This window comes from Thermobia domestica, chromosome 11 (genome assembly GCF_964235325.1).
Source record: "Thermobia domestica chromosome 11, izTheDome1.hap1.1, whole genome shotgun sequence".
NCBI lineage: Eukaryota > Metazoa > Arthropoda > Insecta > Zygentoma > Lepismatidae > Thermobia > Thermobia domestica.
The window spans coordinates 145,365,647-145,386,797 of record NC_137464.1 but is presented as its reverse complement, the minus strand read 5'-3'; the positions used below and the strand labels follow the sequence as shown (position 1 = coordinate 145,386,797).

The 21,151-nt window shown below is 36.4% G+C and overlaps 1 protein-coding gene across 11 annotated transcripts in view; it reads left to right on the top strand.

The window, feature by feature from the left end:
- Positions 1-21,151, top strand: part of LOC145664473 (testis-expressed protein 2) — a 472,752-nt gene that overhangs the window by 67,142 nt on the left and 384,459 nt on the right. For 4 of the 11 annotated variants that reach the window (XM_081731175.1, XM_081731176.1, XM_081731174.1 and 1 more), the window contains exon 3: positions 3,498-3,665. The exons of the other annotated variants lie outside the window; for them this stretch is intronic. In XM_081731175.1, the coding sequence (XP_081587301.1) occupies positions 3,614-3,665 (52 nt within the window). In that variant the 5' untranslated portion in view covers positions 3,498-3,613. The remainder of the gene's footprint in view (positions 1-3,497; positions 3,666-21,151) is intronic. 11 annotated transcript variants of the gene reach the window in all.

Sequence of the window (21,151 nt, the reverse complement as noted above, 5' to 3'; positions counted from 1 at the left end):
ATATTACAGTTGAGTTGAGTTGAGTTGATTTTGAGTTTAACGTCCCGTTCAGCAGCGAGGCTATATGAGACGTGGACCTACTGATTAACGTGGAATCCGAACCACATGATCTCCCGCCGGGAATCGAACCCGGATCTCCCACGCCAAAGGCGCGTACGCTAACCGCTTAGCCACGGAGGAGCTCTATATTACAGTTGAAATTGTGCTGTATCATGTAAATGTAAAATATTTCTTGCGCATATCATATTAGTAACAAATAACTCCTTAAAACTGCGTATTAGAAGGGTAAATAACCTAGCGTTGAATATTGTTTCGTAGTAATCAAAAATCTAAACTGCCTGAAGTGTTCATAATAAAGCAACACTTCCGTATCTGAAGATGTATACTATGCGATGTTGATGCCCATATAAACTTTTTACTTCTGGTAATTTAGGACCAGACAGATCGATTCTTCTTTTTCGTTATCACCGCCATATTCTTAATCATCCTTAACATTTTCCGGTATCTCCTTCGGCTGAGAATCTGATAGCCTGGATCACCCTGGTCCATGTTCGATATTATTCAGTGGCATTTTCTTCAGACATCAACACTGTTTCATTAAAATCTTGTTTCAATTGTTAGTCAATATTCTGGTTTTCATTTTATTCAAAGCGGCTGCAAAATTGAAAATGACGGACTTGGTATCCGCGTAGATTTTGCATCGTCCCGAGTATTGTTGTATCGTTTTTACCCTCCGAAGTAACCGCAACCGGTTCAAGGAACTACTTCTTGTACAGTATCTTGTAGACAACAATTACTTTCTGATTTATTGAGTATATTGACGAAGTCGTGTTTGAAGGGAGGAGGATATAATATCACGAATAAACCAAGCTTCCTTGAGCTAGAATAAATGACTGGCAATTGATTCATAATATTTGTGAAGGCGCGGTTTTTTCTTGCTTTTTCGAGAAACATTGTTATAAGAAGATATTTACCATTAGAATTTGCACAAAGTTGGGCAGAATTGTGCTTTGTTTTCAGTTTTCGTCAGTGTATGCTGTATTCATATTCGCGCGCAAGGGTATTTTCAGCAACACCACTATAAAAAGACCGGTTTGATCTGCATTATAAATATGAGAAAAAGTAAGGCTCATTAATGTGTTTCCAAAACAGCTTAACTTGAGTCGTTGTTTGCACTAAATGCTTCATCACCTGTTTATTATTGATACCATGCTTTCTTCGAAAGCGCCAATGCCACCAATCACCCATGTCGATTCTATAGCGATAAGCTTTGCGAATTTATCAGCATCTGTCCGCGACTGCGAACAGTGACACCAGTGGAATATTTTTGAACAAAAACCTTATATATAGCTTTTAACTGTTCATGTTTGGCAAATTCCACATGTTTCCTATCTCTTCCATTGAAATCACTCTTTGAGCTGTTGACACTATAGCTAAGTGAAAACTGTTTTGCGGTTTTTCCTTGTTGCGAATATCAGAAACAGTCTGTTTCTTCACACCATAGAGTTCACAATACGAGTAAACTCAAACTTTCTTACTTAATTAGCTGCGGTTTCTGCGTTATGTTCAACTTTATTTTCACTCTAGATTTAAGATACAAAAAAAATTACTCGTATTCAGCCATTAATAAAAAATATTTTATTGTACTGTATATTTAGACACAATCACGTGTACTAAAGGTCTACAATTCGCTACAATACATATTAAATCACAAGGAGCTGATTGAAACTACGGAGTTCTACCGACTGGAAAGTCGGTAAAAATTAGAGAAAGTCAAGGAAATTAAAAAGGGTCTGAGAGTATCAGGGAAACTGATTGAAAGTCAGGGAAAAATTTGAAGCTTCTTCGGACGTTTTTGTTTTCATAAATGAAGAACACTTAAAAATGACAGAAATATCTTTAATGTACAGCCATTATGAATCATTGATGGTGCGATGAAACAGCGGACTGGAATGTATGAAACCTATTGTCACTTGCACTAGTTTTTCAGTGACTCTCCAGTCGTTGAAAAAAGTTCACTGAGACTACAGAATACGTAAAACTTCCTATGAAGTTGCGTTTCGTCTACTGATTGAGCTGAGCGAAGCGAAGCTCTTATACTCGGGTTAGCCGTTTGGTTGTCCGCAAACTCCTCCTAGACCATTTGGCCGATCTCAACTAAACTTAGCACGCTGATAGAGTATGTCGTGCTGAGTGACAACATAGGTCGAAATCAAAAATCCGATGTACCATAGAGGAATAATCACCGAAAAACGCTTCCTCCTAGACCGTTTGGCCGATCTCAACCAAACTTAGCACGCTGATAGAGTATGTCGTGCTGAGTGAGAACATAGGTCGAAATCAAAAATCCGATGTACCATCGAGGAATAATCACCGAAAAACGCTTACTCCTAGACCGTTTGACCGATCTCAACCAAACTTAGCACGCTGATAGAGTATGTCGTGCTGAGTGACAACATAGGTCGAAATCAAAAATCCGATGTACCATCGAGGAATAATCACCGAAAAACGCTTCCTGATTACGTAGTTTAAGCTCGCTCAGCTCATTTCATTGCAATCGGGTATATCCACTGCATTCCTAGTTAGAAAAACTTAATTGTTTTCAGAGGACATTAGAAATTTGGTGCTGTGTAATTAAATTTCTGCAACAAGCTAAGTTGCCAAACACGAGACCAATACAAATCCTGGAAAAGGCAACAAGCGATCCATTATTAAATGCGAACTTGCTTTCTGCAAGGTAGTAGCCTGCTTTCAAACAATCCAATACTCATTAACAGTTCGAGAAACCCGTCGAGTTTCTAACATTTCGAGAGTCTCGGACACTTCGAGTGTCTCGAAAGTTCGATAATTCGATAAAATTAAAATTCTTTATCGACAAAACGGTTTTGAAATTTTATCGAATTGCTATCGATTACTCGATTATCGGAACAGCCCTGCTCCCAACTCGATCATCGCTTGTCTTGCCAACATCAGCTCACAACCGCGACTGCCAAATACGAAAACTCTTCAATTAAATTTACCATTATATTAAAATGTGTTACTCATCTCTCTCTGATACAGATATGTACATGTACAGTGTTTTAAACTATCTAGCGCTATTTTGATAGTTATAGTTAATTCTTTATACATATTTAGATAAATCTGTAGTTCGACGTGCGGAGGTTAGTGATGGAAAGAAGAAAAACAATATTCACGTTTATCAAACCATGTGCATAAGCGTGATGGGAAGAAACATATTTAGATCTATCAGCTTATTTGAAAAATGAACCATAGGAATCATGCTTCTCTAATGTACCTACTTTAGAAATCGTTTTATGAACATGCTGATACTAAAGTACAGTGTCAACATTTACTTGTTTTACCTTTGCATTATGGAAGATATGACGTATTTTCTTAATCCAGAAATAAAATATCTTTGCTTATGTAGACCCCTTTATGTTTGAATAATCTCAATAAGTGCATGGACGGAAATTGTTATTTTTACTTTTTTCTTTCAGATCGTTGTTTCGTTCTTTCCAACTGCAATTTTTGCCCATAACTTTTACTTAGTAATTTGGGTATTTCTGCTGCTAGAACTTAACATTAACATCCTCTGGATTTCCTTGCGCCAAACATGAGTGGGAAAAGAACCGGTTCCAGTAAGATATCATTGGCTATGTTGAAGGGTAAGTTAAATGTATTAAATATTCACTAATATAGAGTTGCCATTGAATATATGGTTTAAGATACTAGATTCCTGATTGCCAACCCAAATAGAAGACTTCATCATATCTCATATTTTTACGATTCAATCAGGACTATAATTTTTCACTTCACTAGGGTTCAACTTAATTATCCTGTCATCTTCTTGGCCTGCGTAAAAGTATCCTGTCATCTTCGTGGCCTGCGTAAGAGTATTTTCGCCTAAGGTACTCCAAGCAATCTTCTCTGCATTTTAGGCATATTGTCTCGTTCGAGCTACTTATCTCTCCCATCGTAGATGATTTAATTATGTGCACTATATTCAAGGACGAGTACTTACTATCAGAGGTGGACTGGATATGTAAAAAGGGCGCGGTCACATACTCTGGGAGGGCGCTGTCCATACGAGCGAAAGCCTCCCTAATAACCCCTCCTAATAACAGGAAGTCCCGGGGGGCTTCCCCCGGAAAATTAGTACATAAAATACAACAAAAGATTAAGTAGATATTGCAGTTAATCACGATAGAATTATACAAATTCAATATTTTCGTAAACAAACAAAGAGACTTTGAGTACTAAATATATTAGGCCTATATAAATCTGCACACTTTAACTGAGACTACAAAAATCACACCAGTTGTTTAATTTCTTCGGCTACATTTGTTAACAGCCTAATTATAACTGAAGATTTGAGTTAAGTTTGGGGCTTATGCTATTTTTCATACTTCCGTCCTTTTAAAGCTATGATCATCATAACATTGACTTATTTTTCATCTATTTTTAAAACCGTTGATTAAAAGTATACATGAAACATTTACTACAAATTAACAAAAGTAAATTTAGAATTATATACCTACCTAGTGAAAAAAGAAATTCAAAAACAAAACTGGAAAATGAAAGTAAAGTCACTGCTTTATGCTTGAAGGAGCCTTCGCATCTCCTTGCTTTTCTCACACATTTTGTCAATAATAAGATTGTTGTCTATTTTGGTCAGAATGTCTCTTTCTGAGTTCATCAAGAACAATGATTCCAGATGTTCATCTGTAAGTCTTGAACGGAGTCTTGTTTTTTTGAGCTTCGAAAATGCTCGCTTACAGGACACTTGTGTTGCCGGTATTGTATTGTAAGAAGATACTTATAAACTTTGAATAATTCTGTGTAGAGTCTTGAGTACATATTGTACTGCAGAATCACATCGAAGGCGCACTTAAAGCAAGAATTGCACTTCATTCCATCACATTTTATAGACCTTAAATCTACAATATCGTCAGTTGGCCCCAAATATTCCTCCTCATTCTCCATGAAATATTCAGAAAACTTGTCCTCTTCAATCAAATCTTCAATCGTACGAACCTCAACAGCTTCTTGATTCTTTTCTTGGTTCTCATAAGGGGATTTTGAAAACTCTTCCCTCATTGATGAAAACGAAAAAAGCTCTTCTTTAAGTTTTCCCTCTTCACAATCAGAAATTAATTCAGTGATTCTTTTCAGTGACAACGAAGCCAGACTTAAACTCTTGAATTTCTTAGGATCAAAACATTCTAAATCTAAGTATAAGCTTTGATTTTCAGCAAATCGTTCCTGCATGCTGTTAGAAATTTGGTCTAGAACACAGTTGAAAACTGTTACTTCAAATCCGTATTTACTGTCTTCAATTCTTCATCAGAAGCTGATTCCCCTGCCATTTTCTTTCTTTTTCTACATCTCACCTCAGGCAATTCTGTTTCCATAATAACTTGTTCTAGACTAGGAACATCTGTAATGAGTCCTTCAATACTATTTGACATTTCTGTTGCAAAGTGTTCGGCTGCTTTGTAGACTTTGTCAAACTGGTCCCTAGCTTCTTTCAACTTATTTTGTGTTGAGAATATCAGGCGCCATGCTTGGACATAGTCTAAGTTTTCTGTTTGAAAGTAGTCTGATAAAGGTGTGGTATGCTGAAAAATCAATAAAAACATAGCCACAATGATAGTCTCAAAGGAGCACAACTTTTGAATGAGAGACATTGCATCATGTCTGACTTTGGAATTGAATTCTTGCGAGTTGCCAATCACACTTAAAGCTGCTACGAGTTCCACATATACTGGTTTTGATTTTCTTGGTCTGGCATCCTTTGAGTCGGATGCCCAGTAATGAAAGTGTCCAAATATTTTTACAGCAGCGTTGCTTTTACTTCTCCATAGAGTTATCCCAATAGCCTCAAGACGGATGCTTGGGTTTTGTTCCAAGTACACCTCAAGTCGTTTCTGGGATTCTTTCAAAAATATCTGAATTTCCTGGAGAAGCTCAAAGAAAGATATATAAACATCCAAACTCGGCCAAAGGGCAAGGCCGTAGGCCGAGTAAAGACTGGATCTGGGGGCGGAGCAGTGGGGGTGGTAGGGTTGATATATAAAATCCTCGATCGGTATATATATAAAATGATCGATATTAGAGTCAAATCTATAAATTTCAGGGTCCCTAAGATCGTTATAATGATTTCCAAAGGCAAAAACAGAAAGAGCGAGGCCGCAGGCAGGGGCGTCATTTCAGACTTTGCTTGGGGGGGGGGGGCAACAGCACCACCGACATAAGAATTTCACGTTTTGTACTAGTATATTATTAGACAATCGACTAAAGTATATGTATTCCTCAAACTCTTGGGGGGGGGGCAATTTCCCCCTCCTGCCCTCCCTAAATGACGCCCCTGGCCGCAGGCCGAGCAAATACCGGTGTCTGGGGTGGAGCCCTAGCTGGCCAAAGGCTAGCAAATTTATAAAATAATTATGTAGCTTTTTTTTTTTAATTGTGTTCAGAGAGGAAACTGTGCACCTTTCCGAGGCTAAGACGGGTCGTAGCCCCTCCCCAGGAGGGCGCAAAGGCACTGATGTGAGGAGGGCGCAGCGGCCATGGGGCCGGTACTTGATTATGGTCAGTCCACCCCTGCTTACTATCAACTTCCATATGTATATCTTTCTCCAGTCACCAGTTGATTCGTCCTTTTTTTTTCGCATTACAGATTTTCTTCAAGACTTTGTTTTTGGAAATTGCTACTCTTTGTTAATTTATACAGGTTAATGGACAACTCTGACATCCATACCGCAGACATAATTAAGAATTTATAAAGTTTATGGAATTTTCCTCCGATTTATTACTTTCTACGGCAAAGAATTTGCTCCGATCAGTAGCATGTATTTCCTGCTAGTCATCTACTTTCGCCTCATTACCTTGGTTTTTATATGTCATCACTGAAACTAATTTATACAGTCTATGGTGTAATGGAATAAAAGCATGGAATTGGATAATCTCATTGCGTTTCATGTGAACGCACTCATTATTGTGGCTACCTACTTCCTAATATTCTACTTTATATTATCATCACTTTCTTGGTTTATCCAGATATCTATTTTACCTGCGTTTTTCGACTAGAATTGTGTTCATGTGCCTTCTGCGCGTGCTTCCCGTGCAAGTGAGGTTTTCTGGATACCTTGAGGTCTCAATTGTATTATCCATATGATATTCAGTAACTTGTATGAATTGTAAACATCGTGTTGTTTTTCGTTCACCTGTGTTTTCGTCTTTTTACGCACAAGATATTTCTACCAAAATTTGCTCCCGAAATTCCTTCGTTTTTCCATCCTCCTTTGTGAGCCACTAAATATCTGGCTCGATCTTTTGAGAACGTGCTAATACATCTCAGTTTACTTAATTTGTATAGAGCATTAACTGTATCATAGGAAACAGACAAAGTTGTATTGAAGATTGGAAATAGTAGGGATAGCCAGATCCAGATATTTTTGGACCCGGACATCCGGATCCACTTGGGTTCGGATATCCAGACACTGGATCCGGATCCGAGATTTCGGATCTTGGATCCGGATCCGAAATTTCGGATCTTTCATCCGGATCCAAAAAACCCGATCTTAGATCCGGATCCGAAATTTCAGATCTTGGATCCGGATCCGAAAAAAACGAATCTTGGATCCGGATCCGAAACTCCGTGTCAGAAAATTCGGGTGTTCCGAATCAGCAAAGTTTTCGAAATTATTGACAAGATGATTTTCAATCCTATGCTTAAAATAGGATTTTAAGACACTTGTGGAATGTGATCGTGTGACAGCCTTGCGTTCTCTTCATTCTGTTGATATTTGGTTTTTGTGCCTTAATATGTCACAATTACACCAAATTTGATTGACTAAAACTGTCGACTTTGGTGAGAGCAATCTCACTGTCAGATTCGATTCTAGTGGAAATACTCGATCGAGAATGTAGTAAATCTTTTTTGAAGCAGACGTCCAGATAGAAGTTTGTCCTTTGTTTTCTGTAACACAAGTCAAATGCTGGGATGAAACAGTCTCAAGCAACAGCAATTTCCACACCTTTTTTAATTTCTACATCTTCCCTGCCTCTTCCAATTTAAAAATCAAAAAACACTTAAACAGGTATCAAATTATTTTCAATGAGAAAGTCAAATACCAAATTTGAAGTATCTAACGTCAAGAATCTCGGAGATATGGCTATTTTATTGAAATATTTTCCAACCCATTTCCCCCTTCCTCGTCGAATTTCCCAAAGTCCTTCCTTAGTGGTATCCTACGTCACAGATCCTATATACCGGTACTGTCCAAATTTCAGTTTCTAGCTTAAGCGGTTTGGCCTGTACGGTGATCTGTCACTCACTCACTCACTCACTCAGAACTTTGCCCTTTTTATATAGAGAGATTTAAGATTTTATGGGAAAGCCATGGATTTTGTTCTAAGACTGCTTAAAGTTTATAGCAAAGCTATTACATCTCTAAGACACTGGCGATCAACTGACTGATCTGCATCTATATGTATTATGTAAAATACCGCTTATGATATTTATTTTGCTCGTAATAAAAGAAAATAGAAATGATGATGAAAATTCAAAGACATTCATGATTTTAGCGTAATGTTGCAGGAGTTCAGATCATTGGATTAATCATAAGAGCCGGCTGTATAAGATAGACTACATTAATTTCCAATGAGTGACAAAGAAAATATACAGCATTAGTATGCAGTTTTTCAACGTTATAACTCAATCTGAAAATATTATCATAGGTCTCACAAACAATCGAATTTTAATCCTAACTCGATTAATATATAACAAAAAGTAGATCTATACAACTACTGACTTGAGATGAAAGTGACATTTTTGTAGTGCGTTTAAAGATATACTAAAGACTAAATGATGGGATGTGCGCAGCAGTGGTCTAACCCCGAAAAATGTGAAAATGAGATTTTGATGTAATCTCTTGTCATTTAAATTGAATTGTCTTCCCACTGAGTTAGATAAAATTCACCTAGTAAATTTTATATATTTATATACATACGGATATTTAAGTCTGAATCTAAGGCCTAAAATATTCGAAACAGGAGTCCGAATCTGAACTTCGAAATTTCGGATCTGGATCCAGGAACCGGATATCCGGATCCAAGATCTGAAACTTCGGATCCGGATCCAAGATCCGAAATTCCGGATCCGGATTCAAGATCCGAAACTTGGGATCCGCATCCAAGATCCGAAATTCCGGATCCGGATCCGAGATCCGGATCTTATAGAATCCGAATCCGGATCTTATGGGATCCAGATATCCGAGATCCGAATTCGTCTGACCATCCCTAGGAAATAAGAATTTCTTCGATAATTTCTGCGTATTTTTATCCTCTTTCTGAAGTGTAATCACTATAGATTCCCTTATCTTCTTGCTTAAATATAATCACTATAGACTCCTTTCATTGTTCAGAAATTTTATCTTTGTGCTGTATTAACAGAATAATTTTGCATTTAATTATTCTCTTACTAAGGAGATGCTGCCTTTATTCCAGACACTCGGCTGGGATAATATCAGCTCGCTGAGATGCATGATTTTTCAGCTTTATAATCGCTGTATGAACATCTTTTTTTTTTTTTTTTCTTTCTTAAATTTAACATCTCATCAAACTAAGTTTTCCATCTAAATGAAAGATTTAAAACTTCTTTCCCTACTTCGCGTTTAGTATTGTGTGCGTAAACCTTTCCGTATAAATTAATTTACTCATTTCGAATTGATAGTGGGATTAGTATACTTTGTCTTTGTAGTGTTATGATCATTGATACTAATGTAATCTTTTCTATTGTGTTGACTCTTTCATGTATTCACTTTTCTTTACCGAGGTATTCTGGTAGGTACTGCAATGTACTTGTTATAACCATTTGACATGTGGACTGCATCTCATTATAAACGACTACTAATAATACTTTTTTGTTAGAAAGATAAGTTATTTGTAGCCGACGGTTAAATTATTATCCGTCCACGAGAAGAGAAGAAAATCATATACAGAAGAAAAGAAAAATGTAAGGTTGATTTCCTATACTTTGAAAGAGTTAATTGACACTATAAATTGTATCATTATAAGGCAAAAATTAATGTAGTCTAATCATAAGCTCTGTCCCAACTTCAAAAGAAGAAATAGAGTAAACTAAGCTTTAAGAATAAATGTTCAATTAAATACATATAATGATAAGCGACAATGAATGTGATACAAGATGTATTCAAAACTATCTGAAATACCCGTTCTTCGCACGGGGAGGATAATGTTTGTGCAATATATCATGTTTGAAAGTAAAGAAATGAATGAAAAAATAAAGCAATAAATAAGGAAGAGCAACGCCGAAGGCTTTGTCCCTGTCACTATGAGTAAATTATATAAATAACGAAGAACAACGCCTTCAGCATTGTCCCTATCAATATAAGTAAAATAAATATATAACGAAGAGAAGCAGCTTCGGAGTTATTCATATAAGTGAAATAAATAAATGAGTGAAATAAAGAAATAATGAAGGACGTTGCTTCTATCAATATGAGTGAAATATATAAATAACGAAAAGAATGCCTTCGTTGTTTCCGTGTCAATATCCGTGAAATAAATATATAACGAAGAGTAAACGGCTTTAGCGTTACCCCTGTCAATATAAGTAAAATAAATTGTTAATAAATAACGAAGAACATTGCTCCTATCAGTATGAGTGAAATAAATAAATAAGGAAGATTGATGCCTTGTTAGTTTTTGTGAAATACATAAATAACGAAGAATAACACCCTCGTCGTTACCCCTATCAATGTCAATAAAAGAGTAAATAAATAAGTAATGAAAACAAAGGCATTTGGCATTGCCCCTGTTAATTTCCGGGGCAGCTAGTATGTCCCGTCTTGCCTAAACGTAGGCTTAATATCATCTGGATGTCACTAATCAGCTTAGGAATCCCGAAAATTGTGGATTCGATACTAATATCGGTTGTTTTCGACGTCTTTTTTTTTTCATTCCTCCCCTTCCTCACGACGATGACGGCTAAACTTGGACTTAAATGACGTCAGGAGTGTCACTATCTATCTCAGTGACCCCAGAAACCATGGATTTAACTGTAATATCCATCGAGAGCTCTCTCGTAGCTATGTGGTTTGCGTATGCGCCGCAGACCCGGGTTCAATTCCTGAAAGGAGCTCATGTTGTTCTGGTCCTCTGATAAGCAGTAGGTTCACGTCTCATATAATCTCACTGATGAAAATGATACTAACCTCCAATCTATTACCAATAATATCAGTCGTCCCGAGTATTTGTCTTATTTGTTCTGCATACATTTTCATCCCTCCAAATCCACCGGCCTTCCCGAGGCAAAAATCTTTAAAAAGGTTCGTACCGATTAGAGCTGGTGGAGATCTGTATGCGCACAAAATTTGGCTTCTCTAGATCATTTCCTTACATGCGAAAAGCTGATAAAAAACAAACACACACACACACACACACACACACACATATATATATATATATATATATATATATATATATATATATAAATTAAATAATTTTGCTGTTTGTCTATCAATAGACATTTATCTCGGACATAACAGGAATCAAACATTATGCGTAGAGACCTCTTGTTCTCAACTAACACACAAATTCTTAGTTTTATGGGGGGGGGGGGGTAGCTCAGTGGTAGAGCGTTCACCTCCGGTGCTTGGGTCCCTGGTTTGATACAAGCTCCCGCCGTGTAGACTTTGGGGTGGACAAACACCGTGCTTGTGGGTTTTCTCGGGGTTCTCCCTTTTCTTTCCACTTTCTTCATTCCACCATTTCATTCATTTCTCATAATCACCGTCTCCTTTAGCCTAACCGGCATAACCGTGGAACGTAAAACTTAAAGTTTTCATTTTCTTAGTTTATATATATATATATATATACAAAGCTCTATATCATGCGATCGAACATTTGGAGTTATAAGTAGAAATTTAAGGAGACATCAGATCAGAGGTAGGCCTATTCAACCTTCTTGAAATTACAGAATTTGTAATCACAAGCGATAACATTTCCCGAAAGTCTGCTAAACGTTTATTAAAGGAAGTTTAATAGGATCTGATACCAGTGATTATAAGTGTTGATTAAAATCATTTTATAAGAAAACGGCTATCTCTGCGCACGCTAAAAGCAAACCAAGAGGTAAAAAGGAATTTTCTCTTACCCCTTTGTCTCTGTTTGAATGTAACACAAAGATATTTCAGAAGATACTGTAATATAAATTGTCTTATGGGCTCCAGTAATACTTACAGGAGTTCCGGCCTATCCTACAGGGAGGGTGCTAATCAAAGCATTAAAAATAAACGATTTTTGGGAAATTTTAACAGTGTATACCTCCAGAGCAATTTTTTTTTTTTTTAATGAAGAAATACTACACTGGCCCGTTATTGCAGTAGAATGTAACTGAGAGAGAAAGAAATTTAGAAAAATCTGTTCTCATTTTTTGAAATGTATTTTTAATCGGAGGCAGCTTGTGAGAGAAGTAACACAGATAAAAGGCTTTTGTCCCTTCAAACTAAAATGAGAAAATTTTTCTAACATATTAATTCTCGCATACAACAATCAGGGCCGCCGGACTTAAGCGGATTGGACCGATTGCTCCCAATCGGGCCCCGCGCTAGAGTGTAACCTACCCTCCAGTGCCCTTTCTTGCAGCATGATGGGCCCTTGTGGAAACCAGCGTGAACATTAAGACTAAATTCTGCAAGTAATTCATGTAATTAATACATTATAATACATTCTGTAAGTAATACATTCTGCTTGCGGGGTCCTCGGCCAAATGATTATCAAACTGTCAAGATGGTTCTGCTGCTCTTGGCAACAACATATTGCAATACACGTACATCCAGGGATGTAAACAAGGGAGCGTATGACCTCTGTCTAGAATTCTAGTGAATGAATAGTTCGTATTCAGTTTCTGGAAATAAACAATATTTTCTAATGTTAATTCTGCAGAAGTTTATTTCTTTACGTTTCCAACTTCTGTTTTAAAAATTTGTGCCCATTAAGTGATGTGACACCTCCATGAATACCGGGATGGTATAACCTCAGTGTAATTTCTTCATATGATTTTTTTTTCTCTTCTCCCATCTGAAACCAAGCATTATGCTCAAAGAGACAAAGAGCGACACACACACACACACACACACACACACACCTACCTACCTACCTACCTGTTTGTCTGTCTGTCTGTCTGTCTCTGTCTGTCTGTCTGTGTCTGTCTGTCTGTCTCTGTCTCTGTCTGTCTGTCTGTCTGTTTGTTTGTTTGTTGGTTGGTTTGTTTGTTTGTTTGTTTGTTTGTGCACCCTCCAAAAGGTGTATGCAAGCTGGGCCATAGGAAAACCGAGTATGCACTCATATCTGCTTTACTAATGGAGCTATTTCCCTGATACGCTTCCAAAAGTTGCGCCAGCGATAAAGCTACATTTCCGGAGGCACCAGAATGCAATATCTCGACCCTGACTGGGTACGTACAAGTGAGCACCCAAAACAACTGGGCATTTGCAAAAGGAGTAATTGTAACAAACGAAGACACAAACAAACAAAGATATTGTGTGTAAAATGCGAGTTCAGTGAGTAAATGTGAATAATGCAATTAGAGCAATTGCTTTAAACACTAGTTAACTTTGTAGCAAATGAATCACATGGATAATTGCTGTTGACTTTCTTGGGTCGTCCCATTTCTTTCCACATTTTCCTTTCCACCAATTATTTCATAATCACTCACTCTCATTAACCACCCGTCAGTTATAAGCTATAGAGGATAACCAAGGGATATAAAACTAGAAATTTGATTTGATTTCAAATGGAATAGTGCATTGATTTAATCCCCGGAGAAGTTAGTTTGTGATGCACAACATCGTTTCCATGGGTTTTCTCCGAGTACTCCCATTTTCTTCCACATTCTCATCCATTAATTATTCCATCGTCATTCACTTGCCTTAATCATAGCCTCCCTTAACCTAAAGGGCATTAACGTGGGACGTTAAACTGTAAGATTTCATTTCATTTTGAAATGGAATGGCGAGACTAAAGTAGGGTTATATCTGTTTGTTTGTTCGATGAAGGTTAGTGTTTCTTTTCAGCACCGAGACTGTATGAGACAGAGACTTATAGGTTAAGGTGGAATCCGGACCACTATAATAGTTCAGATTTTATTAATTCTTCCATGAGACCATGTGACCAAAGAGGCACGTGTTAGCTACAAGGCCAGCGGGAGAACAATATTATATGCCTACAAGAAACAGGAGACAGGATACATTATTCATACCAAGTGGGAGACCCGGGTTCGACTCCCGGTGGGAGCTCATGTGGTTCGGATTCCATGTTAATCAGTTAGTTCCCGTCTCATATAGCCTCGCTGCTGAAAGGGATGTTAAACTCAAAATCAACTTAACTCAACTATTCGTACCACCGAATTTAATATTTTTTTTATAACGTCGAAAATGAAGTACTAAACGGCAAGAATACCGCAAAACAAGATAGAATATAAAACAATAAAGCGAAAAAGGCAGTAAGTTTAAAATTGACAAAGGGGGATCTTAAAAGATTAAGACATCATCATGTCACTTGCATTAACACTTAGCAACAACACACAAATATACTATTATACTATTGAACGTCGTAATTTTGTATCACTTAAAATTTTTGTTTCTCTGGAATATTATAACTAGACTTCGGATCGATATGCACTAAAAAACGGCAAAATATGCATGCAAATATGCGCTAAAAATCACGAAAATATGCACTGAAAATATACAAATATGCACTAAAATTAGTAAGTATGCACCATTCAAAGCTAAAGTTAAATGAGAAAAAAGAGAAAAAAGGTGTATTACATGACCTATACTTGGTGTATAACTATGATGCATTCATGCTACAATACACAACTATGTAGTTTTCCGTGTTTTTTGGCAAAACCCTGCATTTATCAGTCAAAACATTACTGTACATGGAAAATGTTCCTTCCGTGTCACGAGTCCTTAAGAGACAGTATTTCAAAGAAGCAATGTTACTTGCCGATAAATCTGAAACTCGTGCGTCGTTGTTCCCATGAACACTTATTTACTTTAGACAAGAATTTTATGCCAGGATTTTTCGCATCTATTGACTGTGCATTTCGAAAAAATGCTTGTCCGATCGGTTTTGGTGGTGTCTGTTTCGTTGTTGAATCAAACGGCTCAAATGCACTACAAAGTCCTTCTTCGCTCTTTTAATCTCGTTATGAACTTTGAAATCAAACTGAAATGAGTATTGATAAACGCATGGTCGCTTTTAATGTTTTTAGCTCCGCACGCGTCCACGGTTTCTTGAATAAATTTGGTTTCTTCGGGTTCAAACAGTTCACAGTCTGGATGTGAAATTAAAATATACATCTACTTATATAACACACACACGCACACGCACACACACACACACACACACACACACACACATATATATATATATATATATATATATATATATATATGCAAATAAAAAATAATGCGCCAAGTATCTGTTAATAAAGAATAAATATACTCAGAGAAGTAAATAAACATTTCTGGCATAAGCATATAATAAAACCTACCAAGCGAAATTGAACAGGACTCTCAAAAATATCCATTAAAGGTTTTAAAGTTAACGAAGATAGATGTATGTTTTAAAAAAATTAAGTGATGTACATACATATAATGGATATAGCAAGATAAAATAAAATGGTGTACATAGGCCTACCGTATTCAATTACAGTATTTATTTGTGCTATGAATTAATACACATAAAACTTACAATAAACAAAAAAGCCTACCTACGGTTTCAAAGGCCAAGACAAAAAATAGATGCTATGCTCTTTTCAGCGCTTTTCCCTCTACTGTTGGTTCCCTTTTGAACTATTGTGTATATTATGCTCCTTGTTCCATGTCTGTAAACCAGCTAGAGAACGAGTTATTGGTATTTGAAAATTACTATGTGAATTGCACTTCGTTCAAAAAGTCGCACGGTATCTAGGGCCTTACATGGCGGTGGACTAAAGGTTAAATATGTAGGGCAACAAGCAAGCTCGCAACTAGAGGGGGGCAGGTCCCATAAACTTTTCGTGGCCCCTCCAGACCTCAATACAAAAAAACAGAATTTAGATATTTGTAAGAAATTTTTTGATGACTTGACCCCCCTAACATATTCATTCCCCCCCAACCTCTGTGGCTGGTTTCGGGTCTTGTAACAACTAAACGAAGACCTTTACAGAAAACGTAGTTCATACATCTAACCTTTTACAAAATGTCGAAAAATTTTCTAAATGCTTGAAAATTCCGGCTACATTCCGGAATTTAAACTTTCCATTAAAAATATATTTTAACATCCATTTTTCGCAACACAGGTTCCGCCTAATCAAGAGAATTTAACCATGTTCATTTACCTTTAAATTCATGGGACGGTGAAATATTTCCGTTTAAAATAAATTTCCGTTTAATAAGGGCCCTGTTGAAGGCAGTTTTTCTGTATTAAAAACCTGTATTCAAAAACCTTATGTTCTTGTTTAAAAGAAAATAAATCCACTTGAAATTACTTGAAACTGCCGAGATGAGTGATGTAGAAATTTTGTTGTAGGTGATTTGACATCGTTATTTGTATCTTCTTCCAAAAAGCTGACATTCATGCATCATTGCTAGTAGGATGAATCACCCAATCTTTTGTTATTCTTCTTTCACATGACCTTGGAAGATATTCTAAAACTACAATAATGAACCATTTAAAGATTTTGAGTCTATTTATATTAGAAACTTGAAATTCCACTTATAAAGAAAGTTGTCGAACCTTAAAAATTATCAATTTGTTCGTTCCTTAAATATGCATTTATATGCAATAACGACATAAACATGCACTAATCTCCGATATATGCAAATATATGCACTATAAAACTCTGCTATTTTGCCCCAAAACAGCTGAAACGAATTTCTGTTTAAAGAGCATACCAATATCACATCAGGAATAAAACATGCAAATATGCAAAAATCCGAAGTCTAATTATAACATATTTGTCTAATCGAATAAATTTATCTATTTTACTGTTTTAGCCGAAGTAACTATGAAACAGCTTATGCTAATATGCAATGTTGTCAATTTTAATGCGAATGGTTAGCAGTAATCTGTGCCTTCACTTTTCCGGTAACTTTTTTTATCTATTTGTCTCACATATTTACAGTACTCTTACAGATTTTTTTTTTACTTCGATCTCTTCATGAAATCCATACATATGCCCCTAAAGGATTCAACTGTTAATTTAATGAGAGAATATCGAGACCATTGGAATCTAAAATTGGTGACCAACAAAACTTCATCCCTGGCTTCTACATGTGCACCATTGTTCTCTCGGTTTTCTGTCTTAAAGACATGCTTCAAAGACTCACTGCCCTACGAAATATTGCGCAACTCAAATGCTACACAATGCTTTATATAAGCATTATATAACTACCTATGAGATTTCGTAGTTGACTTTCCCATCTGCAGGGAACAAAACCTAATTGCAAGATTCTATTCAATAATAATAATAATAATAATAATAATAATAATAATAATAATAATAATAATAATAATAATAATAATAATGTGTAACTGTTACTGCTCGAATACTGACATTTGTTCTAGCCATTTGAGAGATATATACTTTCAGTTGAATTGATTTTGAATTTAACACCCCTTTCAGCAGCGAGACTATATGAGAAGGGAACGTAGAAGCGAAACACATGAGCGCCGGGAGTCGAACCCGGGTCTCCCACTCCAAAGGCACGCACGATAACCGCTTAGCAACGACGAAGCTCATAGACATATTTGTTTCGGTGCAGTTTTCATTTCTCTATTGCAAAAAAAAAAAAAAAAAAAAAAAAATCGATATATTATTGTCGCACTATACTTGTATATACATAAATGTACTACCTCAGTCTCTTGAATCATTACAGGATAAAGTTAATGTCAATTTAGCAGTACCTAGACAAAATCCTATTTTTTAATATAATCCTCTCTGCTATTACATACTTCAATATCACCATCACAACTAGAGAAAGAAGATCAGAAGTCTAACCTCGACGTCGTAGAATCTTCACACCAGGAGAATACTACTGTTTAAAACGATTTTTCTTCCCTGGGCAATAAAATGGCAGAGCCGTATTTAATAGTTGCACAAAACAATTTGCATAACCAAAATAGGAAGGGAATTAAGAGAATCAGCGATGAAGCAAAAAAACTATTAGAACGGGGAGAAGTATAGAGGAATCAGGGGTCACCAGAAAACTTCCAAGAAAATCCACAACAGAAGATCAAATACTAGACTTCCCAATATGCAGAAAGCGTAGGCAGTGTCCATCTACCTATTTTAAACGTCCAAAAAGCGAGTAGAGCCAACCCTTGTCCAGGAGTCAAAGATCAAGCAATTCTAATGACAGAAAAAAGCCTATAAATAATCACTAAATTACGCAGAGGAACAGTGCTGGTGGACACCGGATCCAGCATTTCCATCTGGCCTTTTCAATATTTACTTCCTGATGTTCAATTGATACAACATAAAACAGCGGTTAAAGGGATGAACTTGAACAAGTATGTAGCAATGCTATCATTCAACGTTGGGAAACGAATTTCTTTCATTACTTTCGTATGATGAAGAAATCATGTATTCCAGTTATTTTTGGTTTAGACCTTCTTAAACGCTTATATGTTACAATCGATTTAACAAAGAATCTTATCTCTCTATCAGGGGCGTGTAGTGCATATTACCGCTGTTACCGGCGGTAACGGTAAAAAATATGAGTTTTACGTTGTTTTCATGTGTTTAAATTTCATCATCAACATGGGAAGAGGTTTACATATTTTCCTTTTTTTTTTTTTTTTTTAGTTCGGACGGCCTATGCCGCATTTACACTGCCAGCGCTAAATAGAAACATACTGTTGTTGATATCGTAGATTTCAATGGTAACACGAACCCCGATAGCGGTCATTCACTCCAGAAGCACCTTTCAGCGTGCCAGCCAGAAGCATCCTGCGCGCTCGTATTTGGATGTTCGGAATGGCCCTAATGTTACCGTTCGGCTGAGTGGAACAGGAAAAATAGGAACGCTCCCTGTCAAAACAAGGAGAATCTAGAATATCATCAGCATGTTTATTCTACTCGCTCTCCTCTCGCTATAGAGGATCGAGCTGGCAAGTGTGACTCAACTATACTGTTTCGTTTGCTTCCTAATCCAAGTATGGAAACTAGGCTGTAATTTCCGTATTCTTCAAGTTATTTCATTGTCTTAACCAGTGGCGGCGATTGGACGTTAAAAGTGGGGGGGGGGGCAAGACATGATCTGAATATTTGTATATTAATGTTAGCTTCCCTGGTTGTTTCTAACACTTTGTGTGACGAAAGGTTGTATAATTAATAGGATACTATCTTTTTCAGTAAAAATGGCGTACATCGTATTTACTTACCTGTATTTTAAGTAAACTGACAAGAGCAACGCAAGTAGGTACTAGCCCTACGAAAGTGTAAGAAGAGATTTGATTCCTTGCTCAAGAACATCTTAAAATTCTGCTTGGAAAATTGTATGACCAGATTATTTAATAACAAATTTGTAAAAGAGATAAATATAAAGGATAATATTAATCATAGTAATGCATGAGACTTGTTTTGCAAACTGGAGATTAATGAACAACTTACATTTTTAATTCCACTCATGCCATTAAATGTACGTTATTACTCTTAGGACAGTAAATACTACAAGCATATGCTACAACATTTAAAGAAATATTTACTTTTGTAGCTTCCCGAAACATGTTCGTTGTCATTAGGTACAGTTTTCACTTTCTTGGAACACATCAAAACACAACAATACTTAGAATCACTCCACACTCCAGTTATACAAAATAATCCTAAAACCTAGAATTATGTTGAATTCATTAATTTAATTGTATATACACTCGTACACCCATAAATACACCACTTACTCATATATTACACTGCAAAACAATGGAAAAGGTAGAAGTTCTCTCTTATTACTCTCTTTTTAATCAATATTCCTTATTATTAGAAAGAAGAAAAGACATTTTAGGAACTGTCGACTTCTGTGCAATTAAAGAATAACTTGTGAAAGCCCCCCCTTTTTTTGTTTTAATGTTCTCTCAATTAGTTTCAAAGCGGTTAACTAATATATCGTGCCCTCGTAAGAAGAAATGAAAGTACGCTGGAATTGTTGCACTCCAATAGGTTAATTTTGGGCAATTTTGCGTGGCAATTAAAACCCAATTCTTGTAGCTTTCTTAACTCCATAGGAAGACAATCAATAGGTGCTCACATAAGGCAAATATTATATAGCACAATTTTTTCTATGAACCAGTTATAAGAAACAAAAACTTTATTCATACGTTTCCAAATGAAACTATATACATTAATTGGTCACTTCGAAAAAGTGGGGGAGCAACTGCCCCCCTTTGCCCCCTCCCCGAATCGCCGCCCATGGTCTTAACAGTATACAATTTCATAGTAATGATAATTAGAGATAAGTAAATATGTTTCTCGGCACTCCTAATTCGAATACTTATTATTATTTAGGATTTATGCTAATTAAGTTGAAAATATTTTGTTTTTAATTTAGTATAGAATATTTTCGATTCAGCAAATTTCCAGCTGAATCCTCTAGCCTAGTAGTTGAATTTGAATTTTGATGCAGTTGGATGTGTTGCAAAAGAACTGTGCAATCGTTATCATCATACCGTAGTCTGACTTTTTTTTTTGACACTACTTTTTAATACGGAAAACTTGTTGCTCAAACATACGATGGAGCTTCTGTTATGGTTGATGAGGTAGGAAGCATCAGCTCTTGTTAAACAAAGATATACAGAAGTCAATTTTTTCATTGCCATCCCCATAGGCTTAATTTAGTGTTAGAAAAGTCCGTTGACTGTACAAAAGGGTGTAAGTTTTTTTTTGAAACTATGTTGTGACTTGCTTCTTTTTTCTCAAAGTCTTCGAAAAGAACAAATGCTTTGGACTATGTAGTCACAGGCCCGTATTCAGGGGGTGTTTAGGGGGAGCGGGTCCCCCTAAATTTTTGCTGACCCCTAAAATTTTCACGGTAGGCTTGCAAATGAACTATAATAAGGTTGGATCGCCCCCCCCTAA